At 40.7% G+C, this 20,397-nt stretch overlaps 1 protein-coding gene across 3 annotated transcripts in view; it reads right to left on the bottom strand.

Moving 5' to 3' along the window:
* Dnah5 (dynein, axonemal, heavy chain 5) overlaps positions 1 to 20,397 on the bottom strand; it is a 317,737-nt gene that overhangs the window by 75,457 nt on the left and 221,883 nt on the right. For all 3 annotated transcript variants that reach the window (XM_039103563.2, XM_063281529.1, NM_001419569.1), the window contains 8 exons: positions 20,121 to 20,274; positions 19,040 to 19,307; positions 14,900 to 15,131; positions 12,354 to 12,468; positions 12,013 to 12,189; positions 7,812 to 8,015; positions 3,516 to 3,695; positions 1,979 to 2,116 (listed from right to left, as the gene is read on the bottom strand). In XM_039103563.2, the coding sequence (XP_038959491.1) occupies positions 1,979 to 2,116; positions 3,516 to 3,695; positions 7,812 to 8,015; positions 12,013 to 12,189; positions 12,354 to 12,468; positions 14,900 to 15,131; positions 19,040 to 19,307; positions 20,121 to 20,274 (1,468 nt within the window). The remainder of the gene's footprint in view (positions 1 to 1,978; positions 2,117 to 3,515; positions 3,696 to 7,811; positions 8,016 to 12,012; positions 12,190 to 12,353; positions 12,469 to 14,899; positions 15,132 to 19,039; positions 19,308 to 20,120; positions 20,275 to 20,397) is intronic.

Below are 20,397 nucleotides of genomic sequence, written 5' to 3'. Positions count from 1 at the left end.
CAACTCTGAGGTCTGGTCTCTGATAACTGGGCAGTAAGCCAGCTAACTCTTCAGAAGGTCAGAGAAGTTGGACCCTAAGACAAGGCACTGTGTCCTTTGTGTATAGTAGCCAGATACTCTTTGAAGAGGCCATGCAGGCCTGGGCTACAATGAACTGCACACTAGAACAACTTTGGGAGATCCACAAACACTTTTCACCTTCATCCAGCCCTAAGGATAAAGAAAGAAAGTGGAACAAAAATGACTGAAAATAATGTTCATAAGTTGGCAGCAGCAGGCCCATGGTCAATGTTTGCTCAACCTAAAGAAATTTGAAATCTGTTCAAAATCATGTTTTCAAGCTATGGTCATATTTTTACAATAGCAGTTCTCTATGTTCCTTTATCTAAACTAATAAACTAATCCATGAACTAATAAGCTTTATCTAAACTAATAAACAAGTGCTCCAGAACAATAACAACAAAAAGAATGGGTGACTGCAAACCTGCTAAAATTTAAACACGATAACAATAGTTAAGAACGCTTTATTAAGGAGTGCTTCTGGATACAAGTGAATAATATCCAGAAAGACAGAAATTAATACTCTCTCCTCCTGCTTTTTAAAGGGGACTCTGTATTGGAATGCTAATTTTCTCCTTATGAAAGTGAACCCCCTGAGTAGAAATATACAAGACCATGCAGGTGCTTAGTCCTGCAAAGCATCCTTAGAGGTGCTCTCGTACAGCTTTCAGGAGACTTTGATCTTCAAGAGATGTAGATTGTATTCTACATGCCATGAAACTGCAGAGTCATAAGCAAGGGTTTTAATCTGGATAGGGTGCACTTCCAGATTAAATATTCAAAGAAATATTCAAAGAAAGAGTCACGATGGCTCCCATATGCCAAATACAATAGAGTTAATCTGATACATATGATGTGGGGCTAAAAGATTATGTAATCTAGTGTGCAGATTACTTTAAATATCTATCATCTGTGGCTTTCGGCTTCTATGAAATATGAAAGTACTTAAAATAGTGAGAAAATCATTAAAATTGTCTTATGACTTAGAAACCCCAATGCCTTTTCTCTGCAATCTCTCCAGGGTTTTTTGTCTGCTGAGTCCAATCTGGCCTCCCTTCACCGTAAGTAAGTATTGGTAACCCAAGCACTCATGGCCATCTTCGTAAACAAGGAACCCTGAAGCATTATCTGCATGCACTCTATATTAGATCCACTTTGATTTTAGAAGGAAAGAGTACCCCAGGAGACCTTGGATTTGTATAATAGATGACAAGTCTGTGGGCCTAGATGCTAGCAAGTACAAAATCCCTTCCCCCACACCTCTTTCTCTGTATGTGTCTCTCTCTGCCTCTCTCTCCCTCTGTGTGTGTGTGAGACAGAGACAGAGACAGAGACAGAGACAGAGACAGAGACAGAGAGAGAGACAGAGACAGAGACAGAGACAGATTTGTGGACAATTACTGTGCAGTAGAATATACTCCTACTGTCAGCTACATCCATGTAACAGGGAGATCTTAAGTCAACATCAAAATATCCAAGTCCTGCCCAGGCTGTGATTGGTCAGCTTAAAGTCAGAACTTTCCCTTGACATTTCCGTACTTTGGCTCCTTCATGAAAAATAGAACAATCTGTCCCACCTACTTATAAAACTGTCTGAAAGATTAAATGTAATGTGTTGGTAGAGATGACTTCAGTTGCACAGGTTTCCTCACTGTCCTCATGCATAGAGCGACTTGAATAGCTATCCCTAGAGCCAGTTTCTGCCTGAGTGAACCATCCTGACTCTTACTTATCAATGGCTTTGAGTGTTAGTTAGAAACAGAGTCAAGGACTCAGTGAAGGACCATGTGCTGTGTGTGCATTATAAAACTCAGTGAGTTCTTGCAGGAAACCAATTCTTCAAAGAAAGATACGATAGGAATGAGAGCTCACGAGAACAAAATGTGTGAGCATCCCTCCCCTGCCAAGTGTTGCTTACCTGCTTTTCAGTCATGGCCTGTTCGTACTCTGCCTGCACCACATCAAGCTCTGCTTGCTTGTCATCCAGCTCAGCCTGGGCTTTCTGCAGGTCCTGCATGGCCAGGGCATGACGATTCTCTTGCACTATCAAGTTGGCCTGCAGGGGACATAGGGTGAGGAAGAAGCAGGAAGGCCCCAAAACTGACAGTTTAGATGGTGGGAGTTCCACCATGGCACATGCTCACAACGGTGCTTTATTCTACCTCTGCGATCACCTCAAACTGCATTAACCCAAACCCAAATATTAATGTCAATTTTTATCCATTTATAAGCATAAAATTATATGTCATAAGGATAGCAATCAGCAAATTTATTTTCCATACAGTTCTAGGCAAAACACCTAAAAACTATTTAGACTATAGAGGTCAAAATGTCAAATAAAAGCTTTTAAAGATTATCTTAAAAACCATTTCTTAAGCCAACACAATACATGACAGGCTAGACTTGTCCTTCATTGGAAGCTGAAATATGAAGCCTGGAGAAAAGTTTTTGTTTTTCTGTCTTTTGTGGGGGAAGGGGTCTTGGTTTAATGATTTAGTTCCCTATTCTTAAAATAAATACAATAAAACAAAAGTATACATTATCATGTTTGCTTGGAAAATATAAAGAGAGTGCGTGCACTTCTTACAACCAGTCTTGAGCTTGCTGGACTCTCCATTGATCAGTCTCCATGATATCAGCAAGCATGACACCAATTATCTGCTCTGGAATTCTCTGACTTTGAATGAGTCTTTGATGCATTACATAGTTCTGTAAACTTGAGACCTACCCTCTAAATCCTGCATCATCCCCTTGATACTCTCGATCATTTTATCATAATTAAGTTTATCAGCTAGCTAACAATTATAAGCAAGTCTTGGTTTATGGTTTGGAAAGATCAAATGTACAAAAACAAAATGAAGCCACAAATTATGATCATTAAGACAGGAATATTAGGGCCTGTGTTTTTTAGGTGTACTCACCTCTGTGTTTGCTAAAGATTAGGTGTCTTCTTAATAGTGATGTCAAATATAGAAATAACACTCATAAACTCAGCTACTTGGGGAAATGTAGGGTTAGGCTCAAAATGGCATTTAATTACAAATAGCTGACAGTCTTCCCTGAGGTGCAATAAAGGGAAAGAGAAAGCTCTGTCTTCTTTCTTCAAAGATGAGTATTTTCTGGCACCAGTAACTACGTCTCAACCCTGTTTCATTCATAGGATTCCTTTGCCTAAGATCTTGAACACTGTTGGAGAACATTCTGTGCTCTAATTTTCTGCTTTATTTTTCTTAAGCAACTCACAGCAGTCTCGATGTCTTCACAGATAATTAATTCCTGCTTAAAAGCCCCTGCAATCTCGGAACCACGTTATAAAGAAACATCTTGGTCTCATTGTTCAGAACCTCACTCTACATATCTGAGGGCACTGAATACCAAAGCTCTGAGCTGTACAGACCACTTGACCCAGCAGCTCGCCCAGGCACAGGTCACAGGGTTCACTCTTGTAGGCCTACCTTCAGAGGGAGCACCTCCTTGTTTATAGAGAAAAAGGAAGCCATAGCTTTGGTCCAGGAACAAAGACCAGCTACATTCCCACAGACGCGCTTGGCGGTCTCGATGTTGTAGTCGGACATTTCAAAGTAAGGACTCAAAAATTCTATCACTTCTTCATTGATTGTGTCTTTGGGGAACTGCTGTGGGAGGAAAATGTGAAATTGTGTCAAAATACTTATTTTATGAGGTATATCTAAACTCACATTCCGTTTTCAATGTAACTGAAACTAGTAAGCATGTAAAGCTAGACAAATGGTATGTGTTTTGCTTGTTTGTTTGTTTGTCAGTGTCTCAGGATATTAGGTGAAAGTCTTAAAGCTGAAAGCACAGTGTGGAATGCTTACAAAAGAAACCTACCAGCATGCGCTCTGTCCTAGCGCAGACACGTGCCCTCGTTAAATAAACTGGGATCCAGCAAAAGAGTAACGCATTTAGGTGATGAACACTATTATAGTAATTAGAATTTCAAGAGCAATAAAAACTTCTTTCCATTAATACTAAACAGGTGAATTATAAACCCATAATATCAACAACAGAAAAACAAACACACACAGCTATATTCAGGCTAAGGACATATAGATTTAGCATTTATCAGCAACTAAATGCTTAATAGATTCAGACAGAAGTTCTATTAAACTCATATGAAATGTGAGAGCAATAACTTGGACATTGCACCTTGAGAATGATGAATTAATTTTTAATCATTGAGCTTTCACAAATATGAGAGAATTATTATCTCCTGGAGAAATACAATTTTAAGACACAGCAGAAATGGATTTAGAATGCCTTCCTGTAGCAGGAAGGAAAACCCAGCCACGATGAAATTGAATGTTAAAAAAAATAATAATAATGTTTTCTCTTCTAAAAGGGTGATTATTTTCCAAGTATAAATAAATCTAGCAACTGGTAATTGCATGGAATAAACCTTCACAGACCATGTATAGCAGAGTAGAATACCCTTTCATTCAGACCTTGCTTGTCACAAGCTTCTTTCATGAGACTTAGATAATAGTGGAGATAGAGGTTCCACAAGCACTTCCCATCAAATGCACAAAGGAGATGTGGAGTCATATACAAGGAATGGATTCAAAGTCTAACCACACTATCACCTAGTCTCAGAGTTGCCAAGACAAGTCAACGACCCACTGAGTTCATAAGCTACTCATTTCTGTAGTAGAGAGAAGGCACCTTATGGTGCCATGGCTTCAGCAGTCACAGGAAGGAAAGATGGTGCTGAAGTTGTCGCTTAAAGAAAGGGCATGGAGTGGGTATTTCCCATTAGTTGTCTCTTGATCTAAATCTGGAAGATAAGACAGTAAAACTTCTGGAAGGAAACAGAAGAGGATATATTCTTCCTTGGAGGGAGCCAAGATCTAAATGGAACACAGAGAATGCTATTAATAACATCAATAAAAAGTCCTACATTAAAATTAAGAACCTCAGCTTAGCAAAAGACAGCAGTAATAAAGTGAACAAGTCAGGAAGTGGCTGAAGGTATTTGTAGCATTCGTAAAGTATTTGAAAGCCAACAGACGAAGTTTAACAGTGGGCTGGAGAGATGGCTCAATGTTGAAGAGTACATTTGGCTCCTGCAAAGAACCGAAGTTCTTGACACCCACAAGGTGGCTCAGCCATTGACAAATCCAGGTCCAAGAACCTGACTTCCTTTTGCAGCATCTGTAGCACCAGACACACACATGCAAGCGAACACTCATATGTATAAAAGGAAAACAAATCTTTAAAACTAGTTTTAGCAGGAGGGAGGTAAGAGACAAAGAATCAGAAAGTTTCCAGTGAAATCATGTCTTCTAGGGATGCCGGAAACTACACCGACAAAGTTTCACTTGACTGCTGGAATGTGAGCTGAACTAGGAAGACGCCAAGAGACACACCAAAATGAGCAAGGGAAACGCCATTAGGCCCTAACCCTACACAAAGAACTACAGGAGCTAAGGAATGATGTGAGTGGGAGAGATAGTCTCTCCCAGGGAAAAGCAAACCAATTTGTTATCCAGTACTAAACGGTCTGCCATGAAAACACATATACGGGTAACACTATCCAAACCGAGCAGGTTGTACTTATGTATTTAGTATTACAAATGTACGTGCATTTGCAGGTATAGCAACAATGGATGAAAATGGAGACCACGAGTTTTAAAGAGAGCCAGGAGGGGGGTGGGAGAGGGGACTCAAGGAGAAAAGAGACTGGGAAGCTGATGTAATTATAAGTTCAAAAAATAAAAGGAATAATTACAGAGAGAGAGGGACCCAAATAAGCAATTAACATAAAAATTTCTGAAAGGTTTACAAACCCACTGGAAGATTTTCAGCATCATTAGCTGTCACCGAAATGCAAATTGAGCCCATAACAAAAGAAACCGCTACTATCTCACACAAAGACATTGAAAAGCAGAAAAGAGTGTGGCTGTGGGGGTGAGTTCTGTAAGTCTTGCTGCTCCATACGTGACAGGACTTTTAAAAGAGCTCTTTCCTACAGTCTACAAACTGTAGGGGGAAAAGGTGTACAATCTATGTCTCAGAAATCCGACTCCTACAAATACGGCTAACAGAAATGCATTCACGCACCCCCCCCCCCAAAGGTCCTGTATGTCAGAACAGATGGCAGATTCATTTGTAACGGCCAAAAGTTAGAAACAACCCAAAAACCACTTCAACGGTCCAGTAGACAAAATGGGACGCATTCACATGGTTCACGCTGGGATTGATTCAAAAGATCTCATGGAAATGAGCGTTAAATATTCAGAAAATCTGAATAGTAGTTTTTAAGTCTATTTAAGACTGGTCGCATTCACTGTGATTAAATGCTTGAATTTAAAATAAAGACAACCTGTGGTCAAAGTTCAGTTCCACCTGGGTTCACCAGGCTTCCTACCACCTACACTTTGTAGGTCACTGACGCCAAATGCACCCGTGTGGTGTAGTTCTACAAGACACCATGCTTTCTGCCTTCTCCAGACCTGTGTCCCCAGCATCAATTCTGGAATTGAAACTGGTCTTTCTAGAGTAATTCTACTGTGCAAACACTGAAAACTAATGTCTTTGTTCTCTTCCTTTTTCTTATCTTCTTCCTCAAAATAAAGCCTAACTATTACATGCTTACCACACAGAACAATCATATACTAGAAAGCTACCCCTGGAAGTGAATGCGAAGTCAACTTTTGCCACAATAAGAATGTATCTCATCTGTACAGTGAATGAAGGTCAAACCAAGACCTCATACCGTGATTTCTTATGTGGTCATTTCCAAACAAGCAATGATTATGAATGAGAAAAAAGAATAATATTTACTTCAGGCTGATGTGCTTTAAGCTTGAAAGAAACTCTAACTATATTTTTCTGCTTTGGGTGATGATTAATATGTGTATACATATTTGTTAAGCAGGACTCTTAAAATTTGAACATAACATATACAACAAAATTACAGATTTATAAATTTCTCTTCCAATAGTAGTACTTACTGTCAACTTGTACGTATGATCACAGGCAGTGGATTATGGGTATGTATAGACCGCCCCAAACAAATCAAGATTATTCAGAAGAAATACCATGTATGTACTAAACACATACAGAACTCTCTCTCTCTCTCTCTCTCTCTCTCTCTCTCTCTCTCTCTCTCTCTCTCTCTCTCTCTCTCTCTCTGTTGTACCCTAAACAATATAGCATAACAAACTGGACATGGTAATACGTGCATGTGATCCCAACCCTTGAGAGTCTGAGGCTGATGGCTTGTGAGCTCAAGTAGGCTGTTCAGTGAGATCATCTAACAAGAACAAAATGGATAGTGACCAGGCAGCATTTACACAGTGTTAGGATCGTAAATAATCTAGCAGTCATCTACAGCATGCAGGAGGACACGCAAGGATATATGCAAAACCTGTGTGACTTTACATAAGGAACCTGAGCACCCTCGTATTTCTGCATCCACTGGGAGTTCTGAAAATACTGAGGATAACCTCATCTGTTCGCATGTGCAGATAGCACATCCACCTATTAAGATGCGTTAGAACGACTTTGCCAACTTTTACTGGAGTTTGCCCAGCAACATAGCTGAAAGTGCCCAGGAAAGGTCTAACACTTATGTCCGAAAGAGAAAAGTGTACTACAAAAGAATATTCACATGCATTTCCAAAATACATATGCGGAATAAAGTATTTTTACAAATGAATTCTATTAAAAGGCTCAGCTAAGAAAGACAACTGGGTTCCCTCTTAGTCCATTTTTATTGAAAGACCAACCTGTAGATTCTGGAGAAAGTTTCCTGCAGTCATCAATTTCAAAGATTCCTGCCAGGAAGGCACGGTGCAGCTTTTGTCCAGGTCAATTTTCACTGCATTGACCCTCCTGTGAAACAGCAGCAGCACGCAGTCCATGATCCGCATGATGAGGTGAGGGGGTCGGCCCAGTGTGCGCACTGTGGCGATGTCAGAGGGCTTAATGGTCTGTGGGATGGAGCATCCGAGCTCAGGTAAGAAAACGCAGACAAACAAACTTTCATGTCTGAATGCTGGTGTTTTAACAGAGGACAGGCAGCACTTTCAAATTAAGAGTCATAGGTTATATTCCCACATTTAAGCCCAAAGAAATGAACGCCCTACTAAGTCAAAATTCTTTACAATTCTCTTTTCATTTTTTTTAATTTGCTTATAATCCTGCAAGCTTCATGGTTTTTTTTTTAGGTTATTTTCTTTTTCATTTTGTAACAAGAGTGGCATGTGCATGTCAGTGCAGGTGTCTGTGAAGTTAGGAGCTTCAGACCCCTCTAGGGTTTGAGTTACACGAAGTTCTGATCCACCCAATGGTGTGCGAGCAACTGACCCTGAGTCTTCTACAAGAACGGTGCATGCTTTGAACTGCTAAGCCGTCCTCTTCAGAAACCTCATCACAAGTTCCTTAATGGCATTTTCACAGATACTTAGCTTTGTCTGGCCCTTGTCATTCCTAGCACCCTCCTCCCACTTTCCTTTCCCCCTTTCTTAATCCTTATAGCCTGAGTAGTCTCCCATTTCTCATCACACATATCCCAACACCCTCTCCACTTTCTTCCCTCATCTTCTAATACACAAGAGTGGAAATTTTTATATTTAGCGAGCTACCTTCATGTAGGAAGACATTCACTGCACCTTCTCTCTCACATGCAGATCCTAGCTTCCTTTATATGTGTGTACTGATGTGAAGTTAGGTGAGTAGAAAGGCCATATTTTTACAATTTTAAGGAGCAACAAGAGAAGAGAAATGTTGGTGAGCAGATATGGAACTGTGACATTCTTAAAACTGTACAGACTTCATTGTGTTTTTTTTTAAAAAAAAAGTAGTCTAAAACAAAATACTCAGCACTTAAGTACTTATCAGGGTTTGAAATGAGGAAAAATACTGTATTCACGGGGCCTTTTTGCTCATTAGCTATGTAGGTCAAAAATCTGCCTCTCTCTCAAGCAACTCAGATTGTCACAGTGGACTGACACCAGAGGGTAGCCTTGGGGCTGACAGATTGAATAATTAGAGGTTTCTTAGCTGGGAACTGACCTTTGGATGAAGAGAGTTGGGCAATTCGAATTTCACACAGCTCTGAGAAAGGCTCTATTCCAATTCTAGCACGGATATTCTTATGCAGCAAATTACTTTGTAATCAGCCTCTTTTACTTGGTATCACTTTCTCTGCTGAACTTTTTATGAAATCGGTATTGGAGAAAGATGTGTCTAACTCAGGCTTACTTTTAGGACAAACAGTACATGACCCTAGGGTCTTAAAGCCTTATTTCTTATCTGCACACCCTGTCAGAGATGAAAGCTCTCTGAGATGGAGTAGACACTCACACTCAATTTGGTGATTTGCTGTGAAGAAGAGCTGTGTTTCAACCTACCAGCATTTCTGAAGGCTAGGCAGCTGGAGAAGAAATTTGAGGTGGCAAACTGAGATTTTCAGACCCTTATTTGAGATGTGTGACTTCTGAGGAAGGGTGATGGAAAGAGAAACAGCCGGTGGGAAACTAGGATCAAATTACACTTGCACAAAAATGCATCAATTACATATGTTGACAGTTGTGCACGCATGTCAGGCGTGGGAGTAAAGGAGCTGGTGCTGATTCTGTACCTGGAGACCAATGTGTTTCTTGTAACTACTGGGTTCCATTTACTGCATCTGCAGTATGAGTATGTGTAAGACCCTAGACACCATGGCAATATAACAATTACTTACCATTTGAACACACTTTATTTTTGCTGCCAACTAGTTAAAGTCTGATTAAACTTTAAGGTGGGAAGAGACACATTCTTCTTTTAATGATTTATCTATTTATTTTATATGTATGAATGCCTCCAGTATATACGTGAACTGCTTGCCTACCTAGTTCCCACAGAGATCAGAAGAGAGGGCTAGATCCCCAGAAAATCATGGATAGGTGATCCAACACCAAGTTCTCTAAACCTCTAAGCTATCTCTTCAATCCCATGGGACATATACTTTGTTATTGGCTCTTCTCAGATTGACATATCCTGATGATACAATGTACGGGTCTAGCTGCATCTAGAGTTCTCTTAGAACAGACTGACCATACCACTTTTCAAGATCTCAGAAATACAAAGACACAGTAATACACACATAGGATCAAGCAAGAAAACTATAAAATTATGTTCTATACATGCCCCTGTGGTTTGGAGGCTAAGTGTCCTTCAAAAATTCAAGATTGGTCCCCAGGGAGAAACTGTTAGAATGTGAGGAAGTCTTTTGGAGGTAGAACATAGAGGAAAGCCATTATGGAGCCCTGCCCTGTTGAAGGGGACATTGGGACTTCAGTTCTTCCCCTCTTCTTTTGCTTCATGGTCATAAAGCAAGCAGTTTTACGCCATGTGACCTGGCCATATTATGCTGCCTCAGACCAGACTCAAAGCACTAAACGTGTAAGATAAAACAGGCCTGGTCTCTTCATACAGGAACTATCTCCAGTATTTTGCTATACTAACATGAAGTTTACAAATGTCTAATCACCCCACCTCTGCTCCCACATATGTCTACACCAGTGGATGTATGGTACAGAATATTTTAGCTGTAGAGAACTGCAATATAGAGAAATACTAGAGACATCTTACAATATGAACAGAGGACGCCAACACAACTCTTAGGAAAACACTGGCCTTCTTTTGAAAAGCAATACCTGAGAAGCCTTACACTACAGTTCTGTGATTGTAGGTATCCTGAGTTCAACGCGGTTTTAAAAGTCCTTGTTCAGTGCCCATGTCTTCTCTGTTGATCAAAGACTCTCAGTATAGTCAGGGTGACAAAATTGTGGGAGAGGAAGGACTACGTGTCCACAGATCTTGGAGGCTAAAGACGCAGCAGGACTTGAAGTATAGAGGCGAATAGCTTAGCCAGAGCATGGGCAACATATCAAATGCAAGTACGTATAGAAAATCAGGGAAAAAGAGAAGACAATATATCCATTAACTCACTAGACAGGAAATGCATGCAACATTTGTTATTGTTGTTTGTGATTGGGGAACTAAACCCAAAGCCTCACATATACCCAGCAAGAACTCTACCATGGAGTGGTTTAGCCCATTGGGTCAGAAATACCTAAAGAACAAAACAAAACAAAACTTAAAGACTTGGATCAAAAAGACTTGGGAATTTCTCAGGCATCATGTTAAAGAAGTGGTAAGAGAACATAATCTCATTATCGAGTTTTGATCCGTGCCCAAATGAGGTCAAATAACTTGTGTTAGCAGTGGACACGCAGCATAATTGGCTTTTTTTTTATTCATCCATTTCTAAGCCAAGGATCAATAGCCTAAGGGAATAGATGAATAGGAATGAATTAAAGGTAATCTTTAAAAGAGAATCCTGCATCGATTCCTCAACACTGACCTACCATATAAGTCATGGTCTAGCTCACAGAACACATTACATTTCTTAAAAAAAGAAAAAAGAAAGAAAGAAAGGAAGGAAGGAAGGAAGGAAGGAAGGAAGGAAGGAAGGAAGGAAGGAAGGAAGACTTCCTTTGTCACATTAATCAGCGCAGTTATGGCCACACAGTTACCGTGGCCTTGTTAGAAACCACTCCACCTCTGTCATTAAGGTACTACATTAAATCAGCAGTCTCCATTTTGGATGATTCCCAAACAGATTCAGAGGAAGCTTCATCTCATAGACCACCCACTTCAAAATCCTCAGTGAGTCCAGAAACATTTTGGAAACTTCATTCAACTTTCCCGCTGACACACAGACTATTAATGAAAACGTTGAAGGAGCAACCCAAGACTCTTGGCTGCTAATCTGTGACAGGGCTCATTATTTCTCAAAAGTGAGCACAAGATGTTAATCTGTCTGTGTGAGATCTATAGGGCTGATAGGCTCTGCAGACCCAGCTAAACCAGAGGCTACAGCTCTGGTCTGGTCCACATCGCTTCCCTGTGGGCACCTGCCACTTCACCCACATTCACCTGGAGTGCAGCTTCTGCCTCTTCTAGGGCTGGCTTTGCGGCCTCTAGTTTCTCTTCTGCAATGGCTTTGTCCTTGGAGATGCTGTCGACAATGGCCTGTGCTTTGTCCTTCACCTTCTGTACCTCAGCCTTGACCTTCTCAGCAGCCTGTGCTTTCATTGTGACTTCTTTTAAGACCTGATAAATAGGGGGAGAAAATATATCACACTGGGCACGCAACACATGTTTCTTGCCTTGGTTCGTTGATTTTGTCTACTGTAAGCAGTTTTCATACAGAACAGTGAGTAGTTTACGATAGCGGAGATTGGTATCTCTCTGCAAGTCAGTGACTGGCCACCTACCATGTCAGCTTTCTCATTGGCCACCTGCAGTTCCTTCTCCTTTACTGCCAATTCTTGGCTCAGGGCTGCAACTGATTCTGAAGCTTCTTTTAGCTTTTCCAATCCAGTATTCATTCTGGAGTTGAAACATCCATGCAAGAAATGTTAAAAAAAATGTGGCAAACGCCCTTGTTTTTGAGTGTCATTTCCCTAGGAAGTGCAACAAGGTCATAATGAAAGAATGATAATAAATAAAAATCAAACCTAAGAGGGCCTCACCCAGGAGGCCAGTCTAGGCTTAGTTCCACACAACAGATGCATGTTCTTCATCAACCACATATACGAGGTGAACGCACAAAACCATGAGCACAGAAGGAGGAGTCACTATGATCTAGAGCACACCACCCACAGCCTGATAGCGACACTCTCAACATACTCAAAGTTCCATGTAGGTGGAAGGAATATAACTTGTGATTTTTTTTTCAAAATAGTCCAATGAAATTAAAAGAAGGAAGATTTGAATTCAAGAAAGAAAATAAAATTTGAACTGGAACAGATGTGAACTAGTTACGTGCACAGACCTAAAATAATGTTCTCTAGAAGATGAGAGACCTTGCGGGCCATTGAATAACAAATCCATGAACGATAATGTAATACATGTAACCTAGTCTCCTGCCCAGGGATTCCCTTACATTGCTATCTTTCCTAGTTCTGGTTACTTTATAGCAGAAAAATGTGAATGTTGGAGAAAATATGGAGCATAGCAATGATGTTTGGGTCCAAATTTCAGTAACAGGATATTCGCTTTGCAGGGACCACAGTCATAGGCCAGACTCTTCTACCCTTGTCACACAGATGATTGAGATTTTAAGGCTAAGAGGAGGTGGAATTGGGATATCGGTATCCTCACCTCACTTCTATATCTATCATATAATTATATATCATGTAATTATATCAACCAATATCATAAAAAAGTGTCAGTCCATAGAAGACACCTGGAAATTTTATCATATTAGACAACAATAAAGCCCCTCTCCGGGTTGTCCAGGATACTCCTCTATATGGCTCTTGAAGAGGGTTCCCAACCTCAGCACTAATATTTGGGCTGGATGATCCTTTGGGCTGCCCAGACTTCTGACATATGGTGATACAATGTTATAAAAATATCTCTTACATTCTAAGGGACTGGAACTTTTGCTGAACACCACAGCCGGACTTAATCATGTACCTTTGGGTCAGTCCTACTTTGTAGGCTGCCTGTTTATTTAACCCACCTTTAAGAGAAAAATCTAACAATGAACTCCACTTGCCTTGGATTTTTGCATTTAATCAATGTTTACAGTCTAAGCGAGTGCATAGCTTTAACCGTTCTTATTATTTATTTACTTTTACATCCTGATCACAGCTTACTTTCCCTCCTCTCTTTCCAGTCCCTCCCTCTTTCCTCCATCCACCCCTTCTCCCTTTCTCCATAGAAGCCAGTCTCTCGGCACATCAGGTTGCAGTAAGATTAGGCTCATCTTCTATTGAGGCCAGACAAGGCAGCCCAGTTAGGGGGAAAGGGATCCAAAGGCAGACAGTGTAGTCAGGGACAGCCCCTGCTCCTTCTGTTGGGAGTCCCACATGAAGACCCAGCTGCACAACTGTTACAAATATGCAGAGGGCTAGGTCCACCCAATGCACACTCTCTGGTTGGAAGTTCAGTCTCTGTGAGCACCTGTGGGCCCAGGTTAGTTGATTCTGTAGGTTTTCTTTTGGTGACCTTGACCCCTTTGGCTTCTTCAATGAAATACATTTTCCATGCCCTTGATCCAAAGAGAAATGCACCTGTATATCTATGTTATGGTAACAAATGCTGAAAACAAATAATGTTTGGAAGGCAATACTAAACAATATTCACCATAAATGCTGGAAACAACATATAGATATTATTTGATAGTGTTTGTTTGTTTGTTTGTTTGTTATCTGGGTCAGTTGTAGTGAGTTGTAGTCAGTGATTTAAAACCTTGTAAAATCCTATTAAAGATTTCTATAAAGGATCCCTTGTTCTTTCCCCCATTTAATTCTCTCTGTGCTGTTCAATCAATAAAAGAGTAAAAAGTCCTTTGTTAGGGACAGATGTGGACACAGGGAAAGACAAGACAGGAAAAGACAGCAATCAGGCAAGTATAGATTCAAACTCATGCAACAGATAGATTAGAGACAGGAGAGACAGTGGAGACACACGGGGAGAAGTTGAGAATACAAATCTGGGTTTACTTTTGACCCAACTACTCCAAGGGGAAGTGCTTTAATTTCTTTGCTTTATGGAAGACTGATGAATTTTTGGTACACTGAGGTTATTAATGATGCATTAATGTGGCTTTGGTGGCTAGTGTGATGTGATTAAACTGATACACTGTCCTTTAAATAGCCAGGAGTGTTGGCCCCAGACTGCTGGTACTTGAGAACCCCATTTGTGACAGCCAACCATGTTTCTGGCCCTTTCAAAGCATAGACAACCAATAATTTGGCTCTGGGATGAGAGCCAGTGCCTCAAGGTGACTTTTTTTGACCTTGACACTCACCTGTTGGCCAGGCTCTGCACTTCCACGTGTTTTTCTTCATAGATGAATTTATAGCCCTGAATAAAGGAGAGGTATGATTTGGGCGTCACGTGGGTAGAGCGCCGGAACCTCTGGAAGTAATCGGCGCACTTCTCAGCTACCCCGTCCTGAAAGGAGCCCATACATTGAACCAGTTCCTTCTTGATCTCAGCGGTGCAGTCAATGTTATAGGATGAGAGGAAATGTTCCGACACTAGGAAGAATAAAGACAACACTGTCATGTTCAAAGCGGCCTGACTATGTTTCCTAGGCCAGCACACATTCTTTGTTGCCCCGGAGAGAAAGACCTCTCTGTACTTTGAGTGGTTTTGTTGTCCCTTTCACATATAAAATTAGCATCACCCCTTGTTTTCTATAACTTGGGCAGAGAAATCTTTTCTGTTTAGCGGCAGAGTTCAATGGTAGGCAGACAGCCATGTTTATGGGTTACATAAGAAAAAACCGATACAAATAACCAAGCCATCAGTGCCCACGTGCCACTCAGACTCACTTATTCTTTTGTTAACTCAGAACAGGTCAGTCCTTTAAGTCCTTTTGACTGGGTCATTTCTCATGCGGAAATGGTTATCACTACCTTTGAGTTGTTGATGATTTTTGAGTTTTTGTTTTTGCTGGGTTTTTGTTTTGTCTTTTTGTTTTAGGTTTTTTGTTTGTTTGTTTATTTGTTTGTTTGGTTGGTTGGTTGGTAGGTTCATTTTGGGGTTTTTGTTTTGTTTTGTTTTGTTTTTGTTTTAAAACTCTAGTCATCTTACTGTTAAAAGCAGTGACTGGCTATTTGCAGATCAGGCCTAATTTACAGCATCCTTTAGAGACGTTTAGGTAAAAAAAAAAAAAAAAAAAAAACTCTCCTAGTAGAGACTTTTACTTGTCCACAAGATCTAACAGTAAATCAACTTTAAAACACGTTTTCATTATAAAAACAACCCAGTTCTGGGCATGATGGCATACATCTTTAATCCCAGTGCTGAGGGGACAGAGGTAGGCAGATCTCTTGAGCTCAGATCAGTTACATATGAGTAGTTCTATATGACAGTGAGCCCATGTCTCAAACAAGCATAAAGAATAAGCCAGAAGGTCAAATCTATTACCACATATACACTATGTCACCACTGTCTGTCCATCACTGAAATGAGTGAGAGGGAAATATAAAACAGTCTTAACTCCATACACTTTCAAGGATTATTTATAATGTCTATGTTAAATAATTATGAGCATTTTAATATCTGATAAGAAATAGAATATTGTATAAGACTCAAAAATAGGGGCTGGGGAATTAGCTCAGTGGTAGAGAGCTTGCCTAGGAAGCGCAAGGCCCTGGGTTCGGTCCCCAGCTCCCAAAAAAAGAACCAAAAAATAAATAAATAAATAAAAATAAGACTCAAAAATAGAAATAGGACTAGCAGGAATAAGAGAGAAAGAAAAAGAATGAAGTTATCTAGAGACTCATATAAAGAACAGCCCCTTATCATTAGATCCTGAGCAGTGAATTAAGTTCTCAATGGAAGACAACAGAGGCCATCCACCAAATTGTTTGAAAAATAAAACTTACTAAATAGTAAAAGGTAATAAATTAAAATATCTGAGACTTGTGTTTCCCATATAAGTTAATCAGGGACTGTAAGGAACAGCTCAAATCTCAATATCCCAGTAAGTTTAAATCCAAACACTGGAAATATGAAGAATTCATACCTATGAAGGGATTTGTACTTATTTATTTTTGCATTGTTAGGCACGGAGGTAGGGCCTAGTCTGTAATAGGCAAATGTCCTACCTCTGAGCTATGTCTTCCGATCCTCTTGGAAATTTTTTACAGAATAGTATCCAGAATAGTTGGAACATTATTGTGTGGCAGGTATAATTGAAATAGCTCTGGTTGGCATTATGGGATGGCTTCCCTATTAGCTTCAAACTTTTTTAAACTCACTGTGTAATGAACGCACTTGACTGAGCCAAATCTCCTGGTGAAAACATACACTGAGAGCACTGCCTCACGTGATAAAACACTTGGAATCTTTAAATGTTCCCCAAAGCTGCCTGGTGCTGGGTTACCAGAGAGTTATCCTGACGGAGTGCACACTGCTCTGTGTTATTTAATCTCCCTGTTCTGGAGATGTCAGTAAAATAAAGGTTAAAGTCCTTAGAATTAGTCTCATTTTATTAATTTTCATTGTAGAAGGGCCTGAAAGACAAGTGGCTACATACATGAAAGGTAAGCTTACTGATAATGTTTGTTACTATAACATAAATAACAATAAACATCCCTTGATGTTGACCAGGGTATAAATAAGTGGGGGAATTCTTGATGGCAGGAGCTCTAGATTTAATCACAAGTAACACACACACACACACACACACACACACACACACACACACACACACACACACTGGTGGGATTGCAGAGTATATATAGCCACACCTGTGTTTTTCATAGATTCTAAGGGTTCTAACAGGTCCTTAGGCCAGAACAGTAGTAAAGCCCAAAGAGAGGGAAATCCTTCTGGACAAGAGGATGCAAACTATGCTTGCATGGCAACCTAATATTTCAGGTGGACCTGGTCAACACCTGCCCAAAGTGGGATAAGAAGGTGTGTTCACCTTACGTCACAATAAGGGCGATGAGGAAGAGTAGGTCCTTCAGTAAGATCATGTAATTCTCCTTCCCAGAATTCCCAGCCCAGGACACACAGTAGCTCAGTGGGCTACAACCAAGCAGCTCCATAGTCTGTCTGCTTTTCTTCTCTTCTCTCTATCTCTTTTCTTTTCCTTTTTTAGTCTTTTATTTGTTTGTTTATAATATTTATTTACATGCCAAATGCTGCCTGCCCCTCCTCCAGTCCTTTCTATGTCTTTCCTAAGCACACTTTGTCTAACACACTGGGCTTCCCCAACATCTTCTGCTTTGACCCCCATAGCAGCTTAACCAGCATGGGTTTTACTTTCCTCCTGCTTCCTCCTCTTCTGGCCAGTTGCTGAGATATATAGCTTGCCTGTCCTGGGTTTGTGGTTTTTTTTTAATATCCAATAGAAATTGTCTTTAAGCTTCTGTTTGAGTCTACTCTTAAGTTTATTCATTAATGAGACTAAGAGCTCCAGGAGGAGATGTGGGTCATCTCCTACATCACTTTTATAAAGCATATCCACCGAGTCACCTCCCAAGACCAAACTTTTCAACTTTAATAAATGTCAACCTAATCTCTGTGTATTAAGATATCTATCATGTTGGATGAAGCAAAGAAGTGCAGGCTGACAGGAACTGGGTATAGATCTCTCCCGAGAGACACAGTCAGAATACAGCAAACACAGAGGCGAATGCCAGCAGCAAACCACTGAACTGAGAATAGGACCCCCGTTGAAGGAATCAGAGAAAGGACTGAAAGGGCTGAAGGGGCTTGAGACCCCATATGAACAACAATGCCAACCAACCAGAGCTTCCAAGGGCTAAGCCACTACCTAAAGACTATACATAGACTTACCCTGGGCTCCAACTGCATAGGTAGCAACGAATAGCCTAGTAAGGGCACCAGTGGAAGGCGAAGCCCTTGGTCCTGCCAAGGCTGGAACCCCCAGTGAAGGGGATTCTTTGGGGGGAGGGCATTAATGGGGGGAGGATGGGGAGGAGAACACCCATATAGAAGGGGAGGGAGAGGGACTAGGGGAATGTTGGCCTGGAAACCGGGAAAGGGAATAACATTTGAAATGCAAATAAGAAATACCCAATTTAATAAAGATGAAAAAAAGAAAAAAATCTATCATGTATGTATATATCATCAAGCAAAACACAACAAACTCCCAACTGAATGCAAATCACAAACTGTGATCAAGGCAAAGCCTTTGCGTATCACTGAAAAACTGAAGGCCCTGTATGTTTAATCAAAGAAGCATAAATTCACTCTGGCAACCATACTTTAGTGTAAAAAAATAAGCTACCAAGTTTAAAAGAGCAGCATCTTGTAGCAAAAGTCAAAAGTCCTCAAACACTGGGCAGAGAGTTGTTCAGTCCAGTGCAGAGACAGTTGGTAGCAGAGAAAGTAAATGAGTGAGTAGTAAATAATAGAGTAAATGAGCTAGAACGCACGATAGCATTATTTCCATCACACTAACCAGCAACTAAAGCATCCTTGGGCCATCGGCTGAACCAGTCAATTGTGCATCCTGAAATAAGGGCAGGGAACTTCAAAGCTCGATTTCGAAATTTCTCTCCCACGGGTGAAAAGCAGAGCACAATGTGCAGGTTTCCTCGGACCCTGCTCATGAAATACTCATACAGGTTGTCATTGGTGGGTGGGCGCTTGGGGTGCTCCTTCTTCATGATGGATGTCAGGTCACTATTGATCTCATCAATTTCATCCCGAGCAAAGAGGTTGGAGACCTCAGAAAGAAATACAGGCAACGAAAGTCAGTATATGCATATGAAACATATCAACATGTATACTCAAAAGGTCCAGGACTTCTCCATTTGTGCTCTTAAGTTCAGCTTTTTAAAGTAAGCTTAAAACTTTCAAGATGAAATACATCGCATCTCAATGCACACATAGTGTTTCTATGACTAACTGCAAAGCCACAGCTCTCTGTTAGAGGATAAGTAGACACACCAAAGCCTGGCCTTCCTGGCTCCCCTCCATGTTGTGGTTTGCCTTGGAGTTCTCTCTGAATTTGTAAAATAAAGGCAAGAGCTCGAGATTTGGGCAGAGGGAGGAGTCGGGAGCAAGAGGGGAGGAGTCAGGAGAGGGGAGGAGTCAGGAGGGGGAGGAGAGAGGGGAAAAAAAGGAAAGAAGCTAGGAGAGAGTTGTCGTGGGAGAAGGAGAAGCTGGAGACCTGGCAAATAAAAGGTGCAAGGGATGAGGGATTTGGGAGCTAGGAATAGGACAGCGTAGGGTGGATCTGCCCAATCTAGACGCTAGATTGTTTTCTTTGTACTGGACGATTCGGGTTGGAGAGCAAACTGCAACAAACTGCAACATCTCCAGCCTCATTAGTGTTGACATCACTGTTGTAAATGCTTAGCTTCACATTCTAATTGGGAGTTTTATTCCTTAAAAACCCAATAGAAAAAGGTATTCTTTGTGCTGATTACCAAGTTCCTAAGAACATTAATTTAAGTCTCTAAAGGACAAAGAACAGAGGGAGTTCTACATTGGAAGAAATTAAGAAGGCAAAGTTATGAGAGTAAGTGAGCTCCCACCTCACCCGATGACAGGACATTGTTCATATATTCCAGAAACGACTCCTCTTTAATCTCATTGTCTGTGAAAATGAAAGTGATCCCTTTGCCTTGCTGGCCAGCAGTCCTGTACAAAACCTTCAGGTCTTCCATCAGATTTGAGGTGTTGTAGGATCTAAAAAAAATGTAGCCATTGAATTAGTCACTAAAACATTTCCATAAGAAGGCCACAGCCTTATGCTACGTAGCCATCAAATGATGCTGACTTTATTGTCCTGTGGATATATACTGTCTATAA

Source organism: Rattus norvegicus, chromosome 2 (assembly GCF_036323735.1).
Source record: "Rattus norvegicus strain BN/NHsdMcwi chromosome 2, GRCr8, whole genome shotgun sequence".
Classification (NCBI taxonomy): Eukaryota; Metazoa; Chordata; class Mammalia; order Rodentia; family Muridae; genus Rattus; species Rattus norvegicus.
This window is presented reverse-complemented; position numbering and strand designations above follow the sequence as displayed.